Source organism: Myotis yumanensis, unplaced genomic scaffold, assembly GCF_028538775.1.
Source record: "Myotis yumanensis isolate MYYU_CA2020_CCGP unplaced genomic scaffold, mMyoYum1.0.hap1 SCAF_6, whole genome shotgun sequence".
Classification (NCBI taxonomy): Eukaryota; Metazoa; Chordata; class Mammalia; order Chiroptera; family Vespertilionidae; genus Myotis; species Myotis yumanensis.
In genome coordinates this window covers 94,878,533-94,902,821 of record NW_027223757.1, presented here as the reverse complement: position 1 = coordinate 94,902,821, position 24,289 = coordinate 94,878,533, and the positions used below count along the sequence as shown (strand labels likewise).

At 38.2% G+C, this 24,289-nt stretch overlaps 1 protein-coding gene across 7 annotated transcripts in view; it reads right to left on the bottom strand.

Annotated features, from left to right (window-relative positions):
• Positions 1-24,289, bottom strand: part of LOC139012658 (butyrophilin subfamily 1 member A1-like) — a 166,410-nt gene that overhangs the window by 79,045 nt on the left and 63,076 nt on the right. For 5 of the 7 annotated variants that reach the window (XM_070418837.1, XM_070418838.1, XM_070418840.1 and 2 more), the window contains 8 exons: positions 17,376-17,396; positions 16,547-16,567; positions 15,825-15,845; positions 14,896-14,916; positions 14,176-14,196; positions 11,997-12,017; positions 4,636-4,656; positions 377-397 (listed from right to left, as the gene is read on the bottom strand). In XM_070418837.1, the coding sequence (XP_070274938.1) occupies positions 377-397; positions 4,636-4,656; positions 11,997-12,017; positions 14,176-14,196; positions 14,896-14,916; positions 15,825-15,845; positions 16,547-16,567; positions 17,376-17,396 (168 nt within the window). The remainder of the gene's footprint in view (positions 1-376; positions 398-4,635; positions 4,657-11,996; positions 12,018-14,175; positions 14,197-14,895; positions 14,917-15,824; positions 15,846-16,546; positions 16,568-17,375; positions 17,397-24,289) is intronic. The other 2 variants (XM_070418841.1, XM_070418844.1) reach the window with 2 other exon arrangements.

The window sequence follows — 24,289 nt, the reverse complement described above, 5'->3', positions numbered from 1 at the left end:
GAATGGATGAAAGAAGGTAAAGGGATTAGTTAAAGAACATTATACAGAACCCAGAGACTCAGACAACAGTGTGGTGATGGCCAGAAGGAAGGGGGAGTGGGGCTGAGTGGAGATGAGCAATGAGAGGGGGAATGGGACATCTGTAATAGTGTCACCAATAAAAGTAAAGTTAAATAAAACCACTAAAATTTAATATTCTAAACATGTTATTATCTGTTAAAATATTGAGTAATCTATTGATTTCATAAAATGTACGTTTTGCAGTTTCTTTGATTTTCAATATATTTTATTGCACACTCTTCAATGTGTTGACACTCTACAGTGTTAAGATATATTTGATAATAGCATATTTTTCAACAGTGTCCATGGCACTCACCAGCATATGATTTAGTCCCAGCTGCAAAAGAACAAAAGAGAAAATCATTTTTTTTTCTTTTCTTTTGTGTTTTCTCTCATTGTCTCTTCCATTTATGTCTTTGTCATATTTCTTCTTCTGAATCATTTGGACCTTCTCTTTCTCTACTATATTCTCATATTCCATTTTTTCAAACATAATGATAAAACTTAGGTGAGGATAGCTAGAAATAGGAAAGCAGCTAAAGGTGGGAGGGGAGGAGGAAAAGTGGAAGAAGTGTGGCTAACATAAAGACAGGGCGGAAGCAGGAGATGGGGAAGAACTTGTGGCTTGAACTTTAGAGAAAATTATTGAAGTTTAGAAATATAATGCTTTAAATGCTTTTTTCTGACTAAAGTATATTTTATTGTATTACTGTACCCTATTCTACTACTATAGGGTAGAATCAAACAAAGACAGAAGATTGAAAGCTTTGAGAGATAAGCATAACTCAATTGAGCCTTCGTCCCATCACCTTCTTGTAGGAGCAAGATTAATTAAAATCAGAAATAACATCATGAGAGAAAGTAGATATGGCTTCCTGTGCTATAAATAATATCAATCATTTGTCTTTCATTGAAGCTTCTACCTTTTTTCATAATAAAATGCAAGCACACTCACATACACAGGACAGATATTTTTTAAGGTAATGAGGAGAATACAGTACAAGCATTTTCTGACCAAAGCTGCATCTGTAGCACTCACTAGTCATATGAAGCCTGCCACACACATTAAAGAGATATATTCCCAAATACCATTCAATCTGAAAACAAAATAAAATAAAATATTATTAGAAAAGATGAATATTATACTTTCAGAAACATCTTAGGATGTGAGCTTCACAAGTCATTTACAGAAAAAAACTAAAATTTATATATATATATATAGTATGTGTGTGTGTGTGTGTGAAAAAATTCTTCTATATTCATAAAGTATTTGCATTTTGTAGAATTATCTACTATGCCAGTGGTCGGCAAACTGCAGCTCGCGAGCCACATGCGGCTCTTTGGCCCCTTGAGTGTGGCTCTTCCACAAAATACCACGTGTGGGCACGCACGTACAGTGCGATTGAAACTTTGTGGCCCATGCACAAAAGTCGGTTTTTGGCCTGGGAGAGTCTATTTTGAAAAAGTACTGTTGATATTTGGCTCTGTTGACTAATGAGTTTGCCGACCACTGTACTATGCCAATAAAATGCATAAATATAAAGAATAAACCCTATGGTGGGTTGGAAATAGGCCCAGGAAAAATTGTGTAAAATATTTGTATATTGCCCTTTTTTGTTCTTTTGTTTTTGCTAAATCCCTCCAACAACATGGTGATTGCTGGAGGGAGAGGTTGAGAGAAGTGAAAGGGACTTAAATGGTGATAGATGGAGATTTGACTTGGTGTGGTGAACACATAATATAGTGAACAGATGATGTGTTGTGAAATTTTGTGTTAACCAGTGTCACTCGAATAAATTCAATAAAAATGAAAAATATTTGTATTCTTGTGAACCCTTAGGTAATATGATTAAGGGTGTTGGATGACTGAGCCTCATTTTACATTTGACCAAAGAATGACATCAGAATTTACACATTTCTGATAGGACAGTGGATGGAGGAACTTAGCAAGTTTGTTGACTACTGCCATCTCTGAAGGTTTGGGGAAGTATCAATTACATAGAAATAGGCTCTAATACATGACAGACATACAGCATGTGTGTGTGTGAGAGAGAGAGAGAGAGAGAGAGAGAGAGAGAGAGAGAGAGAAAGAGAGAGAAGGAGGGAGGAATAGAGAGAGAGATTAGAAACTTTGAGTACATCAATCTAAAGCTCTTATAAACTAACTAGAGGCCCGGTGCACAAAAATTTGTGCACTCGGGAGGGGAAGGGGGGGTCCCTCAGCCCGGCCTGTGCCCTCTCACAGTGTGGGACCCCTCGGGAGATAACGACCTGCTGACTTAGGCCTGCTCCTGGGTGGCAGAGGGCAGGCCCAATCCCTAGGTGCAGCCCCTGGTCGGGCTCAGAGCAGGGCTGATTGGGGAGTTGGGACACCGCCCCTTGTCATGCACAGAGCACGGTGGATTGGGAGGTTGTGATGCCACCCTCAGTCACGCTCAAGGTAGGGCTGATTGGGGGGTTGGGGCGCTGCCCCCTATCACACTCAAGGCAGGGTCAATGGGGAGGTTGCGGCACCACCCCGTGATGCACAGAGCAGGGCCAATCAGGGGGTTGGGGCGCTACCCCCTGTCACTCACAGAGCAGGGCCAATCAGGGGGTTGGGGCACTGCCCCCCGCACCCCGTCACGCACAGAGCAGGGCCCATCAGGAGGTTGGGGAGCACCCTCGTCACGCATAGAGTAGGGCCGATAGGGGAGTTAGGGCACCGCCCCCTGTCATACACAGAGCAGGGCGGATCAGGGGGTTGGGGCGCCACCACTGTCACACTCAGGGCAGGGCCGATGGGGAGGTTATAGCTCTACCCTGTCACACACAGAGCAGGGCCAGTGGGGGCGGGGGGGAGGTTGGGGCACCACCCCCTGTCACACACAGAGCAGGGCTGATCAGGGGGTTGGGACGCCGCACCCTGTCACACACAGAGTCGCAGGGCGATCAGGGGGTTTGGGCGCTGCACCCTGTCACGCTGATCCTGGTGCCAGGAGGCATATTACCCTTTTACTATATAGGATAGAGGCCTGGGGGCCAGCTGGTTTGCCCTGAAGGGTGTCCTGGATCAGGGTGGGGGTCCCCACTGGGGTGCCTGGCCAGCCTGGATGAGGGGCTGATGGCTGTTTGCAGCTGGTCACACACCCTTCAGGGTGGGGGTCCCCACTGGGGTGCCTGGCCAGTCTGGGTGAGGGGCTGAGGGCTGCTTTCAGGCTGGCGGTTTTGACTGAAGCTCCCAACCGCTCCTTTTTTTCTTTCTTTCTTTTTTTTTTCTGGGCCAGCTTTAGCTCTGGCTCTAACTCTGAGGCTTCCGCTGCTGGTTTGTTTGCCATTCTATAATCGAAACAATGTATAACTTCAGCTCTGAGATCCCAGCTGGCTATATTTCTTACAAAGTTTCAAACTGCCAGCTCAGAGGCCTGCAAGGCAGGCGGGGAACGTTGGAGTCTGCAGTCACTGGAGCAAGCAAGCCTCATGTCGGCTGCCATCTTGGCTGACAGTTAATTTGCATAAGGATATGCTGATTAGCCAATGGGAAGGGTAGCAGTCGTATGCTAATTACCATTTTTCTCTTTTATTAGTGTAGATGCTTATAAGGGAGAAATGCACAATATGGAATGAAAAAGAAGAAATAGCAAAGAATGGAACATAAATAGAGAGAACTTAATATAGGAGAAGTCCATACATAAAAGTTGGTTAAAAAGGAGAAAATTTATTAAATCAAGAAAAACAACTTAGTAATATTAGTATGATGACTCCCTTTAAAATGTTCTTAATCCCTTAATACTTGATATTATTTAAAGTTTTATTATTTAACTAAAGGCCCGGTGCACTAAATTCATGCACTGGGGTGGGAGGTGGAATCCCTCAGCCCAGCCTGCACCTTCTTGCAGCCCAGGAGCCCTCGGGGATGTCCAACTGCCAGCATTGAGCCTCTTCCCCCTGGTGGTCAGTGCGCATCATAGCAATTGGTTGTTCTGGTTGATCCACCATAATGGTCACTTTCGCTTTTATTATATAGATTAGTCAGTTCTTATTATTGCAGTAGCTATGTGGTATAAAGTTGCTTAAAGCACTGAATTAGAGAACACTGAACCACTGCTCCTAAGCAAATGTGGTTCCAGACACATCTAATCACAATATTTTTGTCTATCTGTGAACAAAACCTACCTGTATTTGCATTTCTATTTTAATTTATGCCTAAATGAGCTCATGTAAAGAAAATCACTTGAAAGAAAAAGAATTGAGGTACTGACAGTGGAAGATTTAAAAATCAAATAGCCTGTCTTTGTTGGAAAAAATTCATACATAAGAAATATTAAATGTACAAAACTTATCCAGTAAGTTGTTAATAAAATTATATTGACAGATGGATCTGTCCACATTGATTGCAACAGTAGGAGAAATCAGAGGTAGTATGGGAGAAACTGAATAACAAATGATGAGACAAACTTCATCTGAGAAGATAACAAAGCAAAATGATAAAAATGTATATGTTAATTAAAAACATGATCATTGAGAGTAGAAGGCAAAGATAAAGAAAAAAATGAAAGAATGAAATACACAGTGAAATGTGTTAATTGGACTTGCCTTTTCCTTGTCCATTCTTGCCTGAAAAATAAAAGAAAGAACCAGTTCATTAAGAATGAGAGCACAATGTTAGGAAGAAGAATAAAAATTTGAAACCCTTTTATAGTTTGCTCCATGGTGTAAATTGATCTATATCTCTGATTCATCAAACAGAGACAAAACTCTTTTACTTTCTCACACCTCTTGGTGCAAAAGGAATTAACACAATAATACAAGATAGCACAATGGGAGGAGATAAACTTGAGCATCTTCTGAGATAAACTGAATCAATCATTTGTGTTTCATTGGGCTTTCCTTTTTTAAAAATAACGTGCAAACACTCTCACATATATGAGATAGATACTTAAAAAGTATATTTTTAATACTTTTTGGGCTTGCTTTTATATGTTTTTTGGCTGCTACTAAATTTATGTATACGTTAAAACACCCATCTATCTGTGACCGTTTCTGTACCTATTGTCATATGAATCCTTCGTTGTAGATTAAAGAGATATATTACTAAATTTCATTCCTTTTTGAAAAAAGTTTATAATTAAAAAGTATCAGTGGGAAGAGAAGGATGCGAAACCTTTAATGATTATATTAATTTGTATGAAAAAATATTTTAGATATATCCAAGGTAACTTTTCATGCTATGAAATTAAAACTTTGTAATTGAGATATACTATTAATGACATTTTATTAAGTTATAATGACTTTCTACAAACATAAAATAATTTCATTTTGAAAAACCAATGATTTTGTCAATGGAAATAAAAACAAAAGTAAAAACACAATGGTGGGAAAGAAAAAGGAAGAAGCCTGTAAAATTATGCAAAATATTTGTATACTGCCAAAAACTTGGGTTATATAATCAAAGGCAATGGAACAGTGATCCTTGAGTTCACTCTCCAGCAATGAATGACATCTGAATTTACACGTTATTTGACAGAACAATGAAAGTTTGGAGTCTTCTCCTATTTAATAAAATTTGGGGAATTATTGATAGTACTAGAGGCCCGGTGCACAAAAATTTGTGCACTCAAGGGGGAGGGGGGGTCCCTCAGCCAGGCCTGTGCCCTCTCACAGTCTGGGACCCCTCGGGGGATAATGACCTGCTGGCTTAGGCCTGCTCCCGGGTGGCAGAGGGCAGGCCCAATCCCTAGGTGCAGCCCCTGGTCGGGCTCAGAGCAGGGCTGATTGGGGAGTTGGGACGCCACCTCCTGTCGTGGGCAGAGCAGGGCGGATCGGGAGGTTGCGATGCCACCCTCAGTCACGCTCAGGGTAGACTGATTGGGGGGTTGGGGCACCGCCCCCTGTCACACTCAAGGCAGGGTCGATGGGGAGGTAGCGGCCCACCCCCTGTCACACACAGAGCAGGGCCAATCAGGGAGTTGGGGCGCTGCCCCCTGTCACTCACAGAGCAGAGCAGGGCCCAACAGGAGGGTTGGGGCTCCATACCCTGTCAGGCACAGAGCAGGGCCCATCAGGGGGTTGGGGAGCTCCCCCCTGTGACGCACAGAGCAGGGCCCATCAGGGGTTGAGGAGCTCCCCCCTGTCATTCACAGAGTAGGTACGATAGGGGAGTTGGGGCACCGCCCTCTGTCACACAAAGAGCAAGGCAGATCAGGGGGTTGGTGTGCCACACCCTGTCACACTCAGGGCAGGGCCAATGGAGAGGTTGTGGCTCTACCCCATCACATACAGAGCAGTGCCCGTGGGGGAGGGGGTTGGGGTGCCGCCCTCTATCACCCACAGAGCAGGTCCGATCAGGGGGTTGGGGCGCCGCCACTGTCACACTCAGGGCAGGGCCAATGGGGAGGTTATGACTCTACCCCGTCACACACAGAGCAGGGCCTGTGGGGGGGTGGGTTAGGGCGCCGCACCCTGTCACACACAGAGCCGCAGGGCAATCAGGGGGTTGGGGAGCTCCCCCCTATCAGGCACAGAGCAGGGCTGATCAGGGGGTTGGGGCACCTTCCCCTGTCACGAACAGAGCAGGGCGGATAGAGAGGTTGTGGCCCCGCCCCCTGTCACAGACAGAGCCACAGGGCGATCAGAGGGTTTGGGTACTGCCCCCTGTCACGCTGATCCTGGTGCCAGGAGGGCCTCGCGGTTCCGCTGATCCCGGTGCTGGGAGGCATATTACCCTTTTACTACATAGGATAGAAACCTGGCGCACGGGTGGGGGCTGGCTGGTTTGCCATGAAAGGTGTCCTGGATCAGGGTGGGAGTCCCCACTGGGATGCCTGGCCAGCCTGGGTGAGGGGCTGAGGGCTGTTTTCAGGCTGGCAGGTGACTGAAGCTCCCAACCGCTCCTTTTTTTCTTTTTCTTTTTTATTCTGGGGCAGCTTTATCTCTGGCTCCAGCTCTGAGGCTTGGCTGCTGAAATCAGGTATCTGGTTTGTTTGGGTTCTATAATCGAAACACTGTATCAACTCCAGCTCTGAGATCCTGGCTGGCTCAAAGCAGGTTTCTGGGGTTTTGTAGTAGTAATCCTGGTAGTTACCTTTTCAAAATGTACCCGACTGCTTTAAATATTATTTAGACTTTTATTACCCAGTGTGCTTGCTTTAATATGGTTTTTGGCTGCTACTAAATTTATGTACTTAATTCTCATTTTTGCTATAGCTCTGTTGTATAACAGAGCCCCAAACACCAAAACAGAATCTTGAGCCATTTCTGCTTGAGAAAATACAGTTAGGTTCCTGAGTGCCCTTATTCAAAACAATTTCTTTTCTTAATCTATGAATACAGAACCTTGTTTTATGTGGGTTTCTATTTCAATTCATGCCCAAATGAAGCTCATCTTCATTAAATCTCAGGAAAGGAAAGACATAAAGTAATAAATATAAGTAAAGCGAGTTCTAAACCCAATGAACTAGGCATTTGTTGGACTAAATGTTCACACCAGTCACTGAAAATGCCAATGACTCAGAGGTATATGTTAATAAAATGTACTTGGCAGAAAGCTGCATTCTTATAGATTGAAGAGACAGCACAATTCAAATCACTACTAATGGGTAGAATTTTTTAAAAAAATGACAACATTCAGTTAGAAGATAAGACAAAGTCATGTAAAATATGCATATGTTGGACTTGAGGAAGATGATCATTGACAGTTGAAGGCAAAGGAACAATTAACAGATGAAACCAAGAGGAGGTACACAGGAAAATACATTAATGGAACTTATACTTTTCCTGCAAACTTATCAATAAAATAAAAGGAAAAAGACCCTAATCTATTTATTAAAACGGAGGGCAGAATGTCAGGAAGGGAGAAGGACAAAAATGGAAACACGTCCATAGTTTCCTTTGTGCTTCAAACTGACCCCCATGTCTGATAATTAGTAGCCTAAGCTCCAGAGGCCTTGTCATTGGAGGAAATGTTTTGCTTCCATTCATCCCTCAATAACAAAGGAACTAAGAGTAGAAGTGATACCGTAAGAAGAGGTAGGTGAGGATTTTCTCTGTGTAAACAACATTCATCATTAGTCTTATATTGGGCCTTCTACATTTTTCTGAATAAATTTAAAACATACACAAGATAATTACTTAAAAACAGATGAGAAAGCAGAGTAAAAGCACCCATTTGTCCCAAACTGTGTTGCAGTAGTCAAATGAAGCCTGTTAAATTCATGAAAGAAAAATATTCCTAAACTCCATTCCCTCTGAAAATAAGTATACATCTGAAAAATATCAATAGGAAAATTAAAATGTTAAACTTTTAATGATTATATTGTCCCATAAAAGACTTTTCTATTATATTTTAATTTGATTGCTCCTCACAGTATTCACATAAAAATTCAGAATTGATAGGTATATTATCATTGAACTTTCTTTGTGATATACAATCCTTTCTATAAGCATTTTATTTTATTTTTTATATTTTAAAATATATTTTATTGATTTTTTACAGAGAGGAAGGGAGAGAGATAGAGAGTTAGAAACATCGATGAGAGAGAAACATCGATCAGCTGCCTCCTGCACACCCCCCACTGGGGATGTGCCCGCAACCAAGGTACATGCCCTTGACCGGAATCGAACCTGGCACCCGTCAGTCCACAGGCCGACTCTCTATCCACTGAGCCAAACCGGTTTCGGCTCTATAAGCATTTTAAAGAGATTGAAGTTTGCATAATTAATATGTTTAATTATGAGTTTGGTAATACAAACTCAAAGAAAAAAGAACAAATTGTATGTTTAGAAAGAAAAAAGAGAAAAAAATTGTAAAGTATTTGTATATCTGGGGTCACTTTGGAATATATACAAGAACTGTGGGAGAATGAGACTCAAGTTCATACTTTGTCAATGAATGACATCACATTTATGAAGCCTTTAAAGAACAAAGCATGGTGAATCTTCCATTGGGAAGTTTGGACTTTCTCATCTCATATATTTGAATACACAACTGATATTCTATTTTGGAAACCATGTGCTTATCAACCCAATGCCCTTCATCTCACCAATGCTTAGTAAAATTATTGCAAGTCTCTGGAAAAAAGAGAAAAACAACAGGGAAAAATTGTTATAAAATGGGGGGAAGGGTGAAGAATTGGGAAAGAATGAAATGTGTAGGTAAATTAAATGGAGAGCAATTAACATGGGACAAGTTCATAACCAAAATATTGGGGTGAAAACAGTAGACTTCAAGGAAAAAAGCAGGGCAACTGATGGCAGAGAGATTAAAAGGCAAAGAATATAAAAGACACCAAGAAAGCAGTCAATTTAAAGGGGTTTGGGAGTAACAGATTGTCCCCCAAATTGCCAATTTTTTCTGAGGTCTTTCTGAAAAACTAAAAGAAAAGATCAATGCAAATATTATGCCAAAGTAGCATGTAGGCTATCCCAATTAAATCTATCAGGAGGCACATAAACACACAAATACATTGTACGCACACACACACACACACACGCACACACGTACACACACACACACACACAGGCAGAGAGCTTTTTTGTCCAGAGAACATTTTGGAAAAAAAAATTGTAAATAAGCATACTAGAGGAGAATTTACTGAACTGAGAAAACATTTAGAAACATTATCTCTGTTATTATGTTTTAAAATAATCTTGATTTATTTTAACATTATTCTTTTATTGTTTTGTTTGTTTAGTATATTCTTTGCTGTTCTTATATCTTATAAATTCTTGTTATTGTGGTAGCTGTGTTGCATAAAGCTGCCACTAACATGGATTAAAGGTTCTGGAACTCTGTTTCTTAAGAAAATAAAAGGATAAAAATAAAAGTTAAGTTTCTAGGCAGCTCTATTTACAGCACTTATGTCCATGGATTAATTCATAACATATCTTTATTGTATTTAAATTTGCATTTTAAGTCATGCCTGAATGAAAATTAAGTAAACCACAAATGAAAGGAAGGTGAGTTTTAAATGGCAGTGGATGGATTTCAAAATCACGTGACCTAAGCCTTTCTTGGAAATAGTCAGACATCACAAATTTTTAAAATGCCAAAATTTATTAATATATTATTAATAAATTTGCTTAACAAACAAGATTGAGTCTGCATTGATTGCAACAACAGCACAAATGAAAGAGGTTGTGATAGGAGACAATGAATCACAAATTGAAAAAAAATAAGAAAAAATTAAGTGAAAAGATGTGTCTGATGGAGTTGAGGAGGGTGATCGACAGTTGAAGACATAGGTACAAGAAAGGATGAAACAACAAGTAAGGACAGGAAAGTAGATTCCTGCCTTTCCTTTTTCCTGGTCACTCTCATCTAGAAAATGAAGGGGAGAGAGCAAATAATTCACTCAGAATGAAGGCACAAAATCAAGAAGGAGTAGGACAGAAATTTGAAACCCTTTTATAGCTTACTCCCTGGTTAAAATTATAGGATATTTTTGAGACTTGGAGACATAAGGTTCCAAAGGACATCTCAGCCGTTAGAGACAATGTTGGATTACGTCTTCCACATCTTGGTGAAAAATAAGCAAATACAGGAAATGGCACAGGAAGAGAAAGTAAAATAGGACTTCTTTGGGGAAAACCTGTGTTCTTTACTCATTTATTTGTTTGGCACTTCTCCTTTTTTCCTGAATAAAATGCAGGCATGCATGCACACATGAGGCAGGTACTTAAGTCACGAGGAAGCATACAGCAAAGGAACCCCCGCATCCAAAAGTGTAACTGGAGCAGCATATAAAGCTTGCACCATCATTAAAGGGATACATTGCTAAATTTCATTTAATCTGTAAACAACAATAAAACTGAAAAATATTACTATTAAATGAAGGATGTTAAACTTTTATGATTCTATTAGCATTGTATGAAAAATCTTAGTAGTCTCTGAGACTATAGCTTCTCATGTCATTCACATAAAATTTCAAAATTGAGAAATACATTATAAATGACTTTTCTTAATATAAGTTTCTGTATAAATATAGAAAAAGAATTGCAGTGTACCCAATTAATAAGTAGATCAATAAAATGCAAAAAGACAGAACAATTACTAAGTTATTAAAGAATATAAACCAAGAAAATTTCTCCAAAAATATGCATGTAATTGGGAACACGTAGGAAATATGATCAAGGACAATGAATGGAGTGTGAGCCTAAAGCAAATACTAGAAATATGAATGATATCTGAATGTACACAGTCTTTGAAACAACAGTAGATGGAGAAATTTTACTCAGCAAGTTTGGGGTCTTATCTCATACTAGGAGCCCAGCGTGAAATCGCCCGGTGCCACCCACCCTCCGGTCCAGCCCTGTCTCCCTCCCCGGGCCCCACAGCAGCTGCAGCTGCTGCTGGTCCCCTGCCTCCCTCTCCAGTCCTTAAAGCAGCTGCGGCTGCTGCTGATCGGGCCCTCCCCCAGCGCAGGTGCAAGGAGGCCCCTGCCGCCTCTTCCTCAATGCTGCGTGCGCAACCTCCTCATGTCCAGTTAGCCGTTATAGTGTCCCAGTCAATAAGCATATTTCTATAATATATATATATATATATATATATATATATATATATATATATATATATATATTACTAAATTAATGAATGGACAGTTTCCAGAAAAAAATATAGAATGTAAACCATATACCCATAAGTCTCATCCACCTGGTCTTACAAACTTCACAATGAAACTCTGTCAAGATTCTGGGTGAAAGAAGAAGAATTTTATAAGGAAGTAACATAAAATGGAAAAAGTATGAATGGGAAAGAACGGAAGGTAGGAAAACAGAAATGGAGAGGAGTTCACAAACAAAACCACTGGTAGAGAAAAGTAGACGTCCAGGAGAGAAAGCCAACAAATGGCACGTAGATAAAAAACAGACAAACAAGGAAAAAATGGAGAATATTAAAAGACACCACGGAAGTGGTTATTTAAATGTCTTTGGAGTAAAAGATTGGCAGAGAAATTTACCAATTCTTTTGCAGATATCATCTGAAAAATAAAATGGAAAAAAATCCATATAAATATTATGAAATAGGAAAACAAGGAAAGTTTAAACTAGTGAAAAGTTCCTATGTAATGGTAAATGTACCAGGATGTACACACACACACACACACACACACACACACCAAAGTAAATGAAAGCTACCTTTTGCCCTGAGAATATTGTTCAAAAATTAAAAGGAATGAATCTACTAAATTGAGAAAAATTGCAGGAATATAAGTTCTGGTAGTTACTTCATAAAAACATTTTGATCTCTTTTGACATTACTGAGGCTTTTATTACTCATTTTTTTATATTTAATGTAATTTTGTTTTTTGCTAAATATATATCATCAATTCTCATTGTAGCAGCTATGTTGCATAAAGTAATCACAAATGTGAATTAGCAAATGCTGAATTGTGGCTTCCAGAAAAAAAGAACACAGGATTTGGTTTTTGGTGCTTCTACTCACATTTTTGTCAAGCAACAAATATAAAACATTGTTTATTCTGAGTTTCTATTTTAGCACATACCAAAAGAAGGTTCACCTTATCTTAATCTCTTCTCAAAAAAAAAATGCAAACACCAACCAATACACAAGCAATTTACTTAAAAAAAGATAAAGGGGCAAAGAGAAAAGACAGCCATTTGTCTAAACCTGTGCCTATAGCAGTAGTTATACGAACATTCCTACATGCATTAAAGAGATATTTTTTAAAATTCCATCCCCTCTGAAAACAAAAATAGAACCAGAAACATGTTATTAGAAAACGAGGACATTAAATAATTTTTGTTGTTGTTAATCCTCATCCCAGCATATTTTTGGAGAGAGTGAAAGAGAGGGGGGGAATGGAGGAGAGAGAGAGAGAAATATTGATGTGAGAGAGACACATCAACTGCTTGCCTCTGGCAGGCACCTTGGCCAGGGCCAGGGATTGAACCTGCAACCCAAGTACATGCCCTTGACTATGAATCAAACCTGCTATCCTGAATCTGCAGCCAACATGCTAACCACTGAGAAACACCAGCCAGGACCAGGACATTATACTTTTAATGACTATATTGGTATTTTATTAAAATATCTTTTGGAAACATCGAAGGATAATACCTTTTTGTGTCACTCACATTAAAAATACAGAATTGAGCCAAGTCAGAGTGACTCAGTTGGTTGAACTATATACTATGTTCTGCAAGGTTGCTGGTTTGATTCCTGGTCAGGGTACATGCCTGGGTTGCTGGTTAAATCCTCTGTTGGGGCATGAAAGGAGGGCAAATGATCCATGTTTCTCTCACACACAGATGCATCTTTCTCTCTATTTCTCTCCTTTCTTCTCTCTAAGCATGTACTCAGGGGAAGATTTTTTTTTTTAATTCAAAATAGTTATATTATCACTAACATTTTCTTAAGATATAAACACTTTCTACAAATATTTACAATGAATTGCAGTTTGACAAGTTGATTATTGTGTCAATAAAATGTTTTAAATGAAGTCAAAATACTATTGTTAAAAATAAAATTTCAGGAAAAATCACATGAAATATTTTTATACCTGATAACACTTAAGTAATATATACAGGGGCAAATGCCTCTCAAATTTACAGTTGACCAATGAATGATATCAAAGGTTAAAGAGACTTTTGAATGGGGAGAGGAATGTTGGGGAAGTCCATAAGCAAAGTTTTGAATTACAATACTAGACATTTAGAAGAAGTGTGAATCTTCCGTCCTCCATCAAAGTTTGCATTAAATGGTCCCTTGAACTTGGGGAGGAAAAAAGCAGAGGTCCTAATTTAATGGATATTTTACAGACAGTATAATAGAGTGGAAACCATGTGCCCATTAGCCTTTTTTCTTCACCTCACAAGATTTATAGCGGAAAATATGGCAAGTCTCTGGAAAGCAGAAGAAATCAAAGTTCATAGGGAAAGACAGATATGAGATGGAAAAAGAAGAAACTGGGAAGAAAGGAAGTTATGAAAACTAAATAGAGGGAAATTCAAATGTGATAATTATATCAACAAAATAATTGAGGGAGGAGCAGTAGACTTAAAAAAAAAGGGGGGGGGGGTGAGCCAATGAATGTCATATAGGGAAAAAGGCAGACAATGCTAAAGGCATCAAGTAAACAGTTTGTTAGGGTATCGGAATTAAATTAATTAATTTACCAAATTGTTCCTGAAGATTGTCTGAAAAATAACAGTAAAAGAAATTGTAAATATTGTGGGAAAAAATTGTGAATACAAATCAATTTATTGTAAAGTACTCATGCAAAATTAAACTTTGGCAAATGCAGATGAACACACAACACACACACATAGAAACAGTGGCTGAAAGCTTTCATTTGCTCAGAAACTATGGTTTCAAATTTTAAGCGAGAAAACATCTGCATATAGTGAATTAAGAAAAAATAAGATTGAGGAATAAAGTTCTGTTAGTTACCTTATAAAAATATTCCTATATTTTTGACATTTTTATAACTTTTTTTGGTGTGTTAGTTTTACCAAGATCTTTGGTACTACATATAATATAGGATGAGGCAAAAGTAAATTTACAGTTTTTCATTAAATAAAACAATAATTAATAAGTAAATAATAATCCAAGAATAAATTCTGTTTTGTGTATTCACAACTTTAACCTACCTTTGACTCTGCTTGTACTCATGTCTTATGTTTGCAATAGCCATGATGCATATTATAGTTGAAAAAAATATTAATTTGTATAATACTGAACCAGTTTTTCTAGAGAAAATCTGGCTTAGGATAGTAGACATCTAGGAGAAGTGAAAAGCAATAAATGGCATATCAATACAAAGGCAAGAAATGTTAGAGACATTATGAAAACAGTAATTTTAAATTGATAGGAAAGGGTTGTCAGGACCAATTTACCAAAGTTCTTCTGAAGTTTGTCTGAAAAATGAAATGGAAAGAAATTGTAAATACTGTGGGAAGCAAATGTGAATACAATTCAAATTTATTGTAAAAACACTCATACAAAATTAAGCTTGTCACCTTGCAGATAAATACACAACACACACAAAGGAACAGTTGCTGAAAGCTCTCATTTGCTCAGAGAATATTGTTCCACAATTCAAAGGGAGAAAGGACTGAATATAGTTAATTAAGAAAAAGCATTTTGCAATACAGTTTTGTTAATTATCTTATAAAAATACTCTTAATTTTTTAATAATTTTTTTGGTTTGTTAGCTTTAACAAGTCTTTGCTACTCAATATATATTTAAAGTGGAGTAAAAGTAAATCTACAGCGTTTATTAAATAATCTAATATAATAATAGAGGGATATGCAAATTAGCAATGATGCCATAACATCACAACCAGTCTACAAGCTGTGGAGAGCTACAGGAGGGTGGGGCAGTGAGCTGAGAGCTACAGGAGGGCAGGGCAGCGAGCTGAGGGATGGAGAACCACCAGCGGTGGTGGGTGGCTGGCCAGCTGAGGCAAGCAGCAGCAAGCTACTCGTGCACAGATTTGTGCGCAGGACTACTAGTATAGTAATAAATAAATAATAATGCAAGAATATACTCTGAGTTTCAAGTACTCACAATTGTAAACCTACATTTGACCCTACCTGTATCCATGTCTTATGTTTGCAATAGTTATGCCATGTATTATAGTTGCAACAAAAATTGATTTGGATAATATTGAACCCCTTATTCAAGAGGAAATCTCTGTTAGGTTAGAAGACATGAGGGACAAGTGCTAAGTAATGGCATATCAATATATAGCAGGAAATGTTAGAGACATTAAGAAAACAGTAATTTTAAATTGATAGGAAAGGGATGTCAGGACCAATTTACCAAAGTTCTTCTGAAGTTTGTCTGAAAAATGAAATGGAAAGAAATTGTAAATACTGTGGGAAACAAATGTGAATACAATTCAAATTTATTGTAAAAACACTCATACAAAATTAAGCTTGTCACCTTGCAGATAAACACACAACATACACAAAGGAACAGTGCTGAAAGCTCTCATTTGCTCAGACAATATTGTTCCACAATTCAAAGGGAGAAAGGACTGAATATAGTTAATTAAGAAAAAGCATTTTGGAATAGAATTTTGCTAGTTATCTTATAAAAATACTCTTAATTTTTTCTTTTACTTTTTAATACATTTTTTGGTGTGTTAACTTTAACAAGTGCTTTGCTACTTAATATATATTTAAAGTGGAGCAAAAGTAAATCTACAGCTGTTCATTAAGTAATATAGTAATAAATAAATAATAATGCAAGAATATACCCTGAATTTCATGTACTCAAAACTGTAAACCTACATTTGACCCTGCCTATTTCCATGCCTTATGTTTGCAATAGTCATGCCATGTATTATAGTTGCAACAAAAATTGATTTGAATAATATTGAACCCCTGATTCAAGAGGAAATTTCTGTTAGGTTAGAAGACATAAGGGACAAGTGTTAAGCAATGATGGCATATCAATACAAAGGCAGGAAATATTAGAGACATCAGGAAAGCAGTCATTTTAAAGTGTTTGGGAGTAAAGGGATGTCAGAACCAATTTACCAAAGTCCTTCTGAAGTTTGTCTGAAAAATGAAACGGAAAGAAATTGTGAATATTGTGGGAAGCAAATGTGAATACAATTTGTCACCTTGCAGATAAAAACACAACACACACAAAGGAACAGTGGCTGAAAGCTCACAGTTGTTCAGAGAATACTGTTCCACAATTCAAAGGGAGATAGGACTGCATATAGTGAATTGATTAAAAAAATTAGAATAAAGTTTTTATTTATCTTATAAAAATACTCTTAATTTATTTTGACTTTTACAATTTTGTTTTGTTTTGTTAGCTTTAACAAAATTTTTGCTACTCAATATATAGTATATACAAGGTGGGGCAAAAGTAAATCTATAGCTGTTCATTAAATAATATAGTAATCTATATTAATAAAAGAATAATATGCTAATTAGACTGGACAGCCAAACGACCTTCTGGACATTCTTCCAGATGACCTTCCAGATGAAGCCATAGGGCTGCAAGGGCTGAGCCCCTTGCATGATTTTCATACATCGGGCCTCTAGTTAATAAATAATAATGCAAGAATATACTCTGAGTATCGTGTACACACAACTATAAATCTACTTTTCCCTCTTCCCCTTACTCATGTCTTATGTTTGAAATAGCTATGCTGAGATTTACAGTTACAACAATAATTGATTTGGGTAATATCAAACCCCTGTTTCAAGAGGAAATCTGTGTTAGGTTAGAAGACATCAGGGTCAAATGCTAAGCAAGGAATGCCATATCAATAAAAAGGCAAGAAATGTTAGAGACATCAGGAAAGCAGTCATTTAAAAGTGATGGGATTAAAGGGATATAGAACCAATTTACCAAAGTTCTTCTGGAGTATGTCTGAAAAATGAAAGGAAAAAAATGTTATTTATGAGGAAAAAACCCAAAGACATTTCTGCAATATTGAAAAATAAGTACATAAAAGTAACTAAGGATTCAGATAAAGACACGCACACATGTACACATGCACAAACATACTTGCAGGCACCCAAACAGTGGCTGAAAGCTCCCTTTTGAGGAAATTAAAAGGTGAAAAAGGAATTCATGAATTGAGAAAATTATAAGAATATTAGTTATGATAATTACCTTATTAAATTTTAGTGATCCTTTTTACCTTACGTAGTCTCTTATTATTAACATTTTAACTCTTTTTTCTTTTTAAATCTTTTTATAAATTTATTTATTTATTTTTTTATTGTTTTATTACTTAAAGTATTACAAAGGGTATTACCTATGTGTTCTTTTTTTTTCCCCGCCCTTGACCTTCCCCTGGCCTCCCCTATCCACCAGTGTCTTATGTCCATTGGTTATGCTTATATGCATGCATACAAGTCCTTCAGTTGATATCTTAACTCCCTCCCCCTTGCCCCCCAACCCTCCCCAACCTTTCCGCTGCAGTTTGACAATCTGTTTGAGGCAGCTCTGCCTCTGTATCTATTATTGCTCATAAGTTTATGATGGTCTTTATTATCCATGAATGAGTGAGATCATGTGGTATTTTTCCTTCATTGACTGGCTTGTTTCACTTAGCATAATGCTCTCCAGTTCCATCCATGCTGTTGAAAATGGTAAGAGTTCCTTCTTTTTAACAGCAGCATAGTATTCCATCCTGTAGATGTACCACTGTTTTCTAATCCATTCATCTACTGATGGGCACTTAGGCTGTTTCCAGATCTTAGCTATGTTGAATTGTGCTACTATGAACATAGGGGTGCATATATCCTTTCTGATGGGTGTTTCTGGTTTCTTGGGATATATTCCTAGAAGTGGGATCACAGGGTCAAATGGGAGTTCAATTTTTAGTTTTTTGAGGAAACTCCATACTGTCTTCCATAGTGGCTGCACCAGTCTGCATTCCCACCAGCAGTGCACAAGTGTTCCTTTTTCTCCACATCCTCTCCAGCACTTGTCCTTTGTTGATTTGTTGATGATGGCCATTCTGACAGGTGTGAGATGGTACCTCATTGTTGTTTTGATTTGCATCTCTCGGATGATTAGTGACTTTGAGCATGTTTTCATATGTCTCTTGGCTTTCTGAATGTCCCCTTTAGAAAGGTGTCTATTTAGGTCCTTTGCCCATTTTTTGATTGGATTGTTTATCTTCCGTTTTTTAAGTTGAATGAGTTTGCTATAAATTTTGGAGATTAGGCCCTTATCAGATATGACATTGGCAAATATGTTTTCCCACGCAGTGGGCTTTCTTATTGTTTTGTTGATGGTTTCCTTTGCTGTCCAGAAGCTTTTTATTTTGATGTAGTCCCATTTGTTCATTTTCTCTTTAGTTTCAACTGCCCTAGGAGCTGTATCAGTGAAGAAATTGCTTCGGCATATGTCTGAGATTTTGTTGCCTTTGGATTCTTCTAGAATTTTTATGGTTTCCCATCGTACATTTAAGTCCTTTACCCATTATGAGTTTATTTTTGTATATGCTGTAAGTTGGTGGTCTAGTTTCATTTTCTTGCATGTATCTGTCCAATTTTCCCAACACCATTTATTGAAGAGACTATCTTGACTCCATTTTATGTTCTTGCCTCCTTTGTCAAATATTAATTGAGCATATTGGTTCGGGCTGATTTCTGGGCTCTCTATTCTATTCCATTGATCTATGTCTGTTCTTGTGCCAGTACCAGGCAGTTTTGAGAACAGTGGCTTTGTAATACAGCTTGATATCTGGTATTTAGATCCCACCTACTTTGTTCTTTCTCAGGATTGCTGCAGCTATTCGGGGTCTTTTTTTATTCCAGATGAATTTTTGGAGAGTTCGTTCTAGATCTGTGAAGTATGCTGTTGGTATTTTAATGGGAAGTGCATTGAACTTATAGATTGCTTTGGGTAGTATGGACATTTTAATGATGTTGATTCTACCAATCCATGAACACGATATGTCCTTCCATCTCTTTATGTCTTCCTCTATCTCTTTTTTCAACGTCCTGTAGTTTTCTGAATAGAGGTATTTTACCTCTTTAGTTACGTTTATTCCTAGGTATCTTAATTTTTTTGGTGCGAAGATAAATGCGATTGTTTTTATAATCTCTCTTTCTGAAAGTTCACTATTGGTATATAGAAATGCCTCAGAATTCTTGGGGTTAATTTTGTATCCTGCTACATTGCCAAATTCATGTATTAAGTCTAGTAGTTTTTTTGATGGAGTTTCTAGGGTTTTGTATGTATAATATCATGTCGTTTGCAAATAAGGACAGTTTTACTTCCTCTTTTCCAATTTGGATGCCTTTTATTACTTCTCCTTGTCTAATTGCAATGGCTAATAGTTCCAGTACTATGTTGAATAGGAGTGGTGAGAGTGGGCATCCCTGTCTTGGTCCTGTTCCTAGGGGAAATGGTGTTAGTTTTTGTCCATTGAGTATGATGTTGGCTGTGGGTTTGTCATATATGGCTCTTATTATGTTGAGGTATGATCCTTCTATTCCCACTTTGCTGAGAGTGTTTATCAAAAATGGATGTTGGATTTTGTCAAATGCTTATTCTGCATCAATTGATATGACCATGTGGTTTTTTTCTTTCAATTTGTTTATGTGATGTATCACATTTATTGATTTGCAGATATTTTACAATCCTTGCATCCCTGGGATAAATCCTACTTGGTCATGGTGTATGATCTTTTTGATGTACTGCTGGATCCAATTTGCTAAGATTTTGTTGAGGATTTTGGCATCTATGTTTATGAGGGATATTGGCCTGTAATTCTCTTTCATTGTGTTGTCTTTACCTGGTTTTGGTATTAGGGTGATGCTGGCTTCATAGAATGAGCTTGGAAGTGTTCCTTTCTCTTGAATTTTTTTGTAGTAGTCTGAGAAGGATAGGTTTTAGTTCTTCCTTGAATGTTTGGTAAAACTCCCCTGTGAAGCTGTCTGGTCTTGGGCTTTTGTTTGCTGGAAGCTTTTTATGAATCCTTCAATTTCTTCCATAGTTATTGGCCTATTGAGATTTTTAGATTCTTCCTGATTGAGTTTTGGAATGTTGTATTTTTCTAGGAATTTGTCCATTTCCTCCAGGTTGTCTAGATTGTTGGAGTAGAGTTGTCGATAGTTTTTTTTAACAATCATTTGTATTTCTATTGGGTCTGTTGTTATTTCGCCTTTATCATTTCTGATTTTGTTTACTTGGGTCCTCTCTCTTTTCTTCTTGGAGAGCCTGGCTAGAGGTTTGTCAATCTTGTTTATCCTTTCAAAGAACCTGCTCTTGGTTTCATTGATTTTATGTATTGTGTTTTTTTTTGGTCTCTATGTCATTTATTTCTGCTCTAATCTTTGTTATCTCCTTCCTCCTGCTCACTATGGGGTTTTCTTGTTGCTCTCTTTCTAATCCTTTCATTTTGAGAGTTAGATGATTTACTGCCATTTTTTCTTGTTTTTTGAGATAGTCCTGTAGAGCTATAGACTTCCCTCTCAGGACTGCTTTCATTGTGTCCCATAGGTTTTGAATTGTTGTGTTTTCATTGTCATTACTTTCCAGGATGTTTTTAATTTCTTCTTTGATCTCATTGGTAACCCATTCAATATTTAATAACATGCTATTCAGCTTCCAAGTGTTTGAGTATTTTGGGTTGTTTTTATTGTAGTTTATTTCTAATATTATGCCATCGTGGTCTGAGATGATGCTTAGTATGAATTCAATCTTCTTCAATTTAGGGAGACATTGTTTGTGACCCGATATGTGGTCTATTTTTGAATCTGTCCCATGAGCACTTGAGTGGAATGTATATTCTGTGGCTTTGGGGTGAAGTGTTCTGAAGATGTCAATTAAGTCCATCTGATCTAGTGAGTCATTTAGGATTGCTGTTTCTTTGCTGATTGTTTGTCTAGAGGATTTATCCATTGATGTCAGTGGTGTATTAAAGTCCCCTACTATGATTTTAGTGTTGTCGATCTCTCCTTTGATATCTTCCAGGAGTTTTTTATGTATTTGGGTGCTCTTGCATTGGGTGCATATATGTTTACCAGGGTTATATCTTATTGTTGTATTGATCCCTTTAGTATTATGAAGTGGCCTTCCTTATCTCTTGTTATGGCCTTCACTTTGAGGTCTATTTTGTCTGCTATAAGTATTGCTACCCCGGCTTTCTTTTCCTTTCCATTTGCCTGAAAGATATTTTTCCATCCCTTCACTTTCAGTCTGTTTGAGTCCCTTCTAATGAGGTAAGTCTCTTGTAGAAAGTAAATATATGGCTCATGTTTTTTTTTATCCATTCAGCCTCTCAATGTCTTTTGGTTGGAGCATTTAGTCCGTTTACATTTATAGTTATTATTGAAAGGTACTTGTTTGTACCACAGTTTTTTAATCCATTCATCTACTGATGGGCACTTAGGCTGTTTCCAGATCTTAGCTATGGTGAATTATGTTGCTATGAACATATGGGTGCACATATCCTTTCTGATTGGTGTTTCTGGTTTCTTGAGATATATTCCTAGAAGTGGGATCACAGGGTCAAATGGGAGTTCCATTCTTAGTTTTTTGAGGATACTCCATACTATCTTCCATAGTGGCTGCACCAGTCTGCATTCCCACGAGCAGTGCCAGAGTGTTCCTTTTTCTCCACATCCTCTCCAGCACTTGTCGTTTGTTGATTTGTTGATGATGGCCATTCTGACAGGTGTGAGATGGTACACAATGGAATACTATGCTGTAAAAAAGAAGGAACTCTTACCATTTGCAACAGCATGGATGGAACTGGAGGGCATTATGCTAAGTGAAATAAGCCAGGCAATGGAGGAAAAATACCACATTATCGCACTCATTCATGGATAATAAAGACCATTATAAACTTATGAACAATAATAGATACAGAGGCAGAGCTGCCTCAAACTGATTGTCAAACTGTAGTGGGAAGGCCAGGGAGGGTTGGGGGGCAGGAAGGAGTGGGGTAAGAGATCAACCGAAGGACTTGTATGCATGCATATGAGCATACCCAATGGACATAAGACACTGGTGGGTAGGGGAGGCCAGGGGATTGTCAAGGGCCGGGGAAAAAAAGGACACATATGTAATGCCCTTTGTAATACTTTAAGCAATAAAACAATTTATAAAAAGGAGAGGTACTTGTTTGTAGTCATTTCTTTTTTGGTGTTTCTGTTTTCTTTCTGAGCTTTTTATTTCTTTTTTTACATCAGTCCCCTTAGCATTTCTTGCATTGCTGGCTTGGTGGTGATAAACTCCCTTAGCCTTTTTTTTGTCTGTAAAGCTTCTTATTTCCCCTTCAATTTTGAATGATAGCCTTGCTGGATAGAGTATTCTTGGATTCTGTCCTTTGCTTTGCATCACTTTGTAAATTTTCATCCATTCTTTTCTGGCCTGATGTGTTTCTGTTGAGAAATATTTGATAATCTAATGAGAGATCCCTTGTATGTAACTTTGTGTCTCTCTCTTGCAGCCTGCAAGATTCTCTCTTTGTCCTGACCATTTGCCATGGTAATTATGATGTGTCTTGGTGTGGGTCTTTTCAGATTCACCTTGTTTGGGACTCTCTGTGCTTGTGTGACTTTTTTCTTCCCCACCTCAGGGAAGTTTTCTGATATTATTTCTTCAAATAGGTTTTCTAATCCTTGTTCCTCTTTCTGTTGTTCTGGCATCCCTATTATTCTTATGTTGTTTTGTTTCATGTTGTTCCAGAGCTCCCTTAGACTCTCCTCCTGTCTTTTAATTTTTTTCTCCAATTGAAGTACAGTTTGGGTGTTTTTTGCTTCCTTGTCTTCTAATTCACTAATTCGGTCCTCCGCTTCTCCTAGTCTACTGTTGATACTCTCTTTTTTTTTTAAATATATTTTATTGATTTTTCACAGAGAGGAAGGGAGAGAGATAGAGAGAGTTGGAAACATCGATGAGAGAGAAGCATCGATCAGCTGCCTCTTGCACATCCCCCACCGGGGATGTGCCCGCAACCCAGGTACATGCCCTTGACCGGAATCGAACCCAGGACCTCTCAGTCCGCAGGCTGACGCTCTATCCACTGAGCCAAACCGGTTTTGGCTACTGTTGCTACTTTCAATGGTGTTTTTTATTGTAGCTATATCGCTCTTCATTTCTTCTTGGGTCTTACATAAGTTATTCATTTTTTCATCTGTTTCTTCTTGCTTCTTGCATAAGTTGTTGATTTTTTCCTCCATACGGATATGCACTCTAGGACCCTTATTCTGAATTCTTTTTCTGTCATGTTGCATGCCTCTGTATCGCTTAGCTGCTTTTCTGGTGAGCCCTCCTGTTCTTTCCTTTGGGGGTTTCTTTGTCTATCCATGTTTGATCTCACTGAAATATCTAGATGTTGAGTCATTCAGTGGCTGCTCCCTGGATGGCAGTGGCTCCTCGGGCTGTGGTTGCTCCCAGGGCAGTTGTGGTACCAGCTGCTCCTCAGTTGGCAGCAGCTCCTCTGGTGGGTGCTGTTCACAGCTGTGGTGGCTCTTCTGGCTGGTGAGGGGAGGCTTCACGTACAGCTGCTGTTCCTCTGACAGAGGGTGTGGTGATCAGGAGGCTGTTGTTGCTTGGATCTGCTGCGTTAATTTAAAGGCACAAAATACCACACAACAAGGCACAACGTACCAGGCACTGAACACAAATGTACTCATGATATTAATAACCCCAAATAAAGGTGACCACACAGCTGCTGTTTCTCAGAGAGAGGGTGTCCTTTTTAAATCTTTTTAAATTAAATTTTGGAATGGCATTGGTCTATAAAATTATATGCTGCTAATAATGCAATTAATTCTATGATACATCATTTG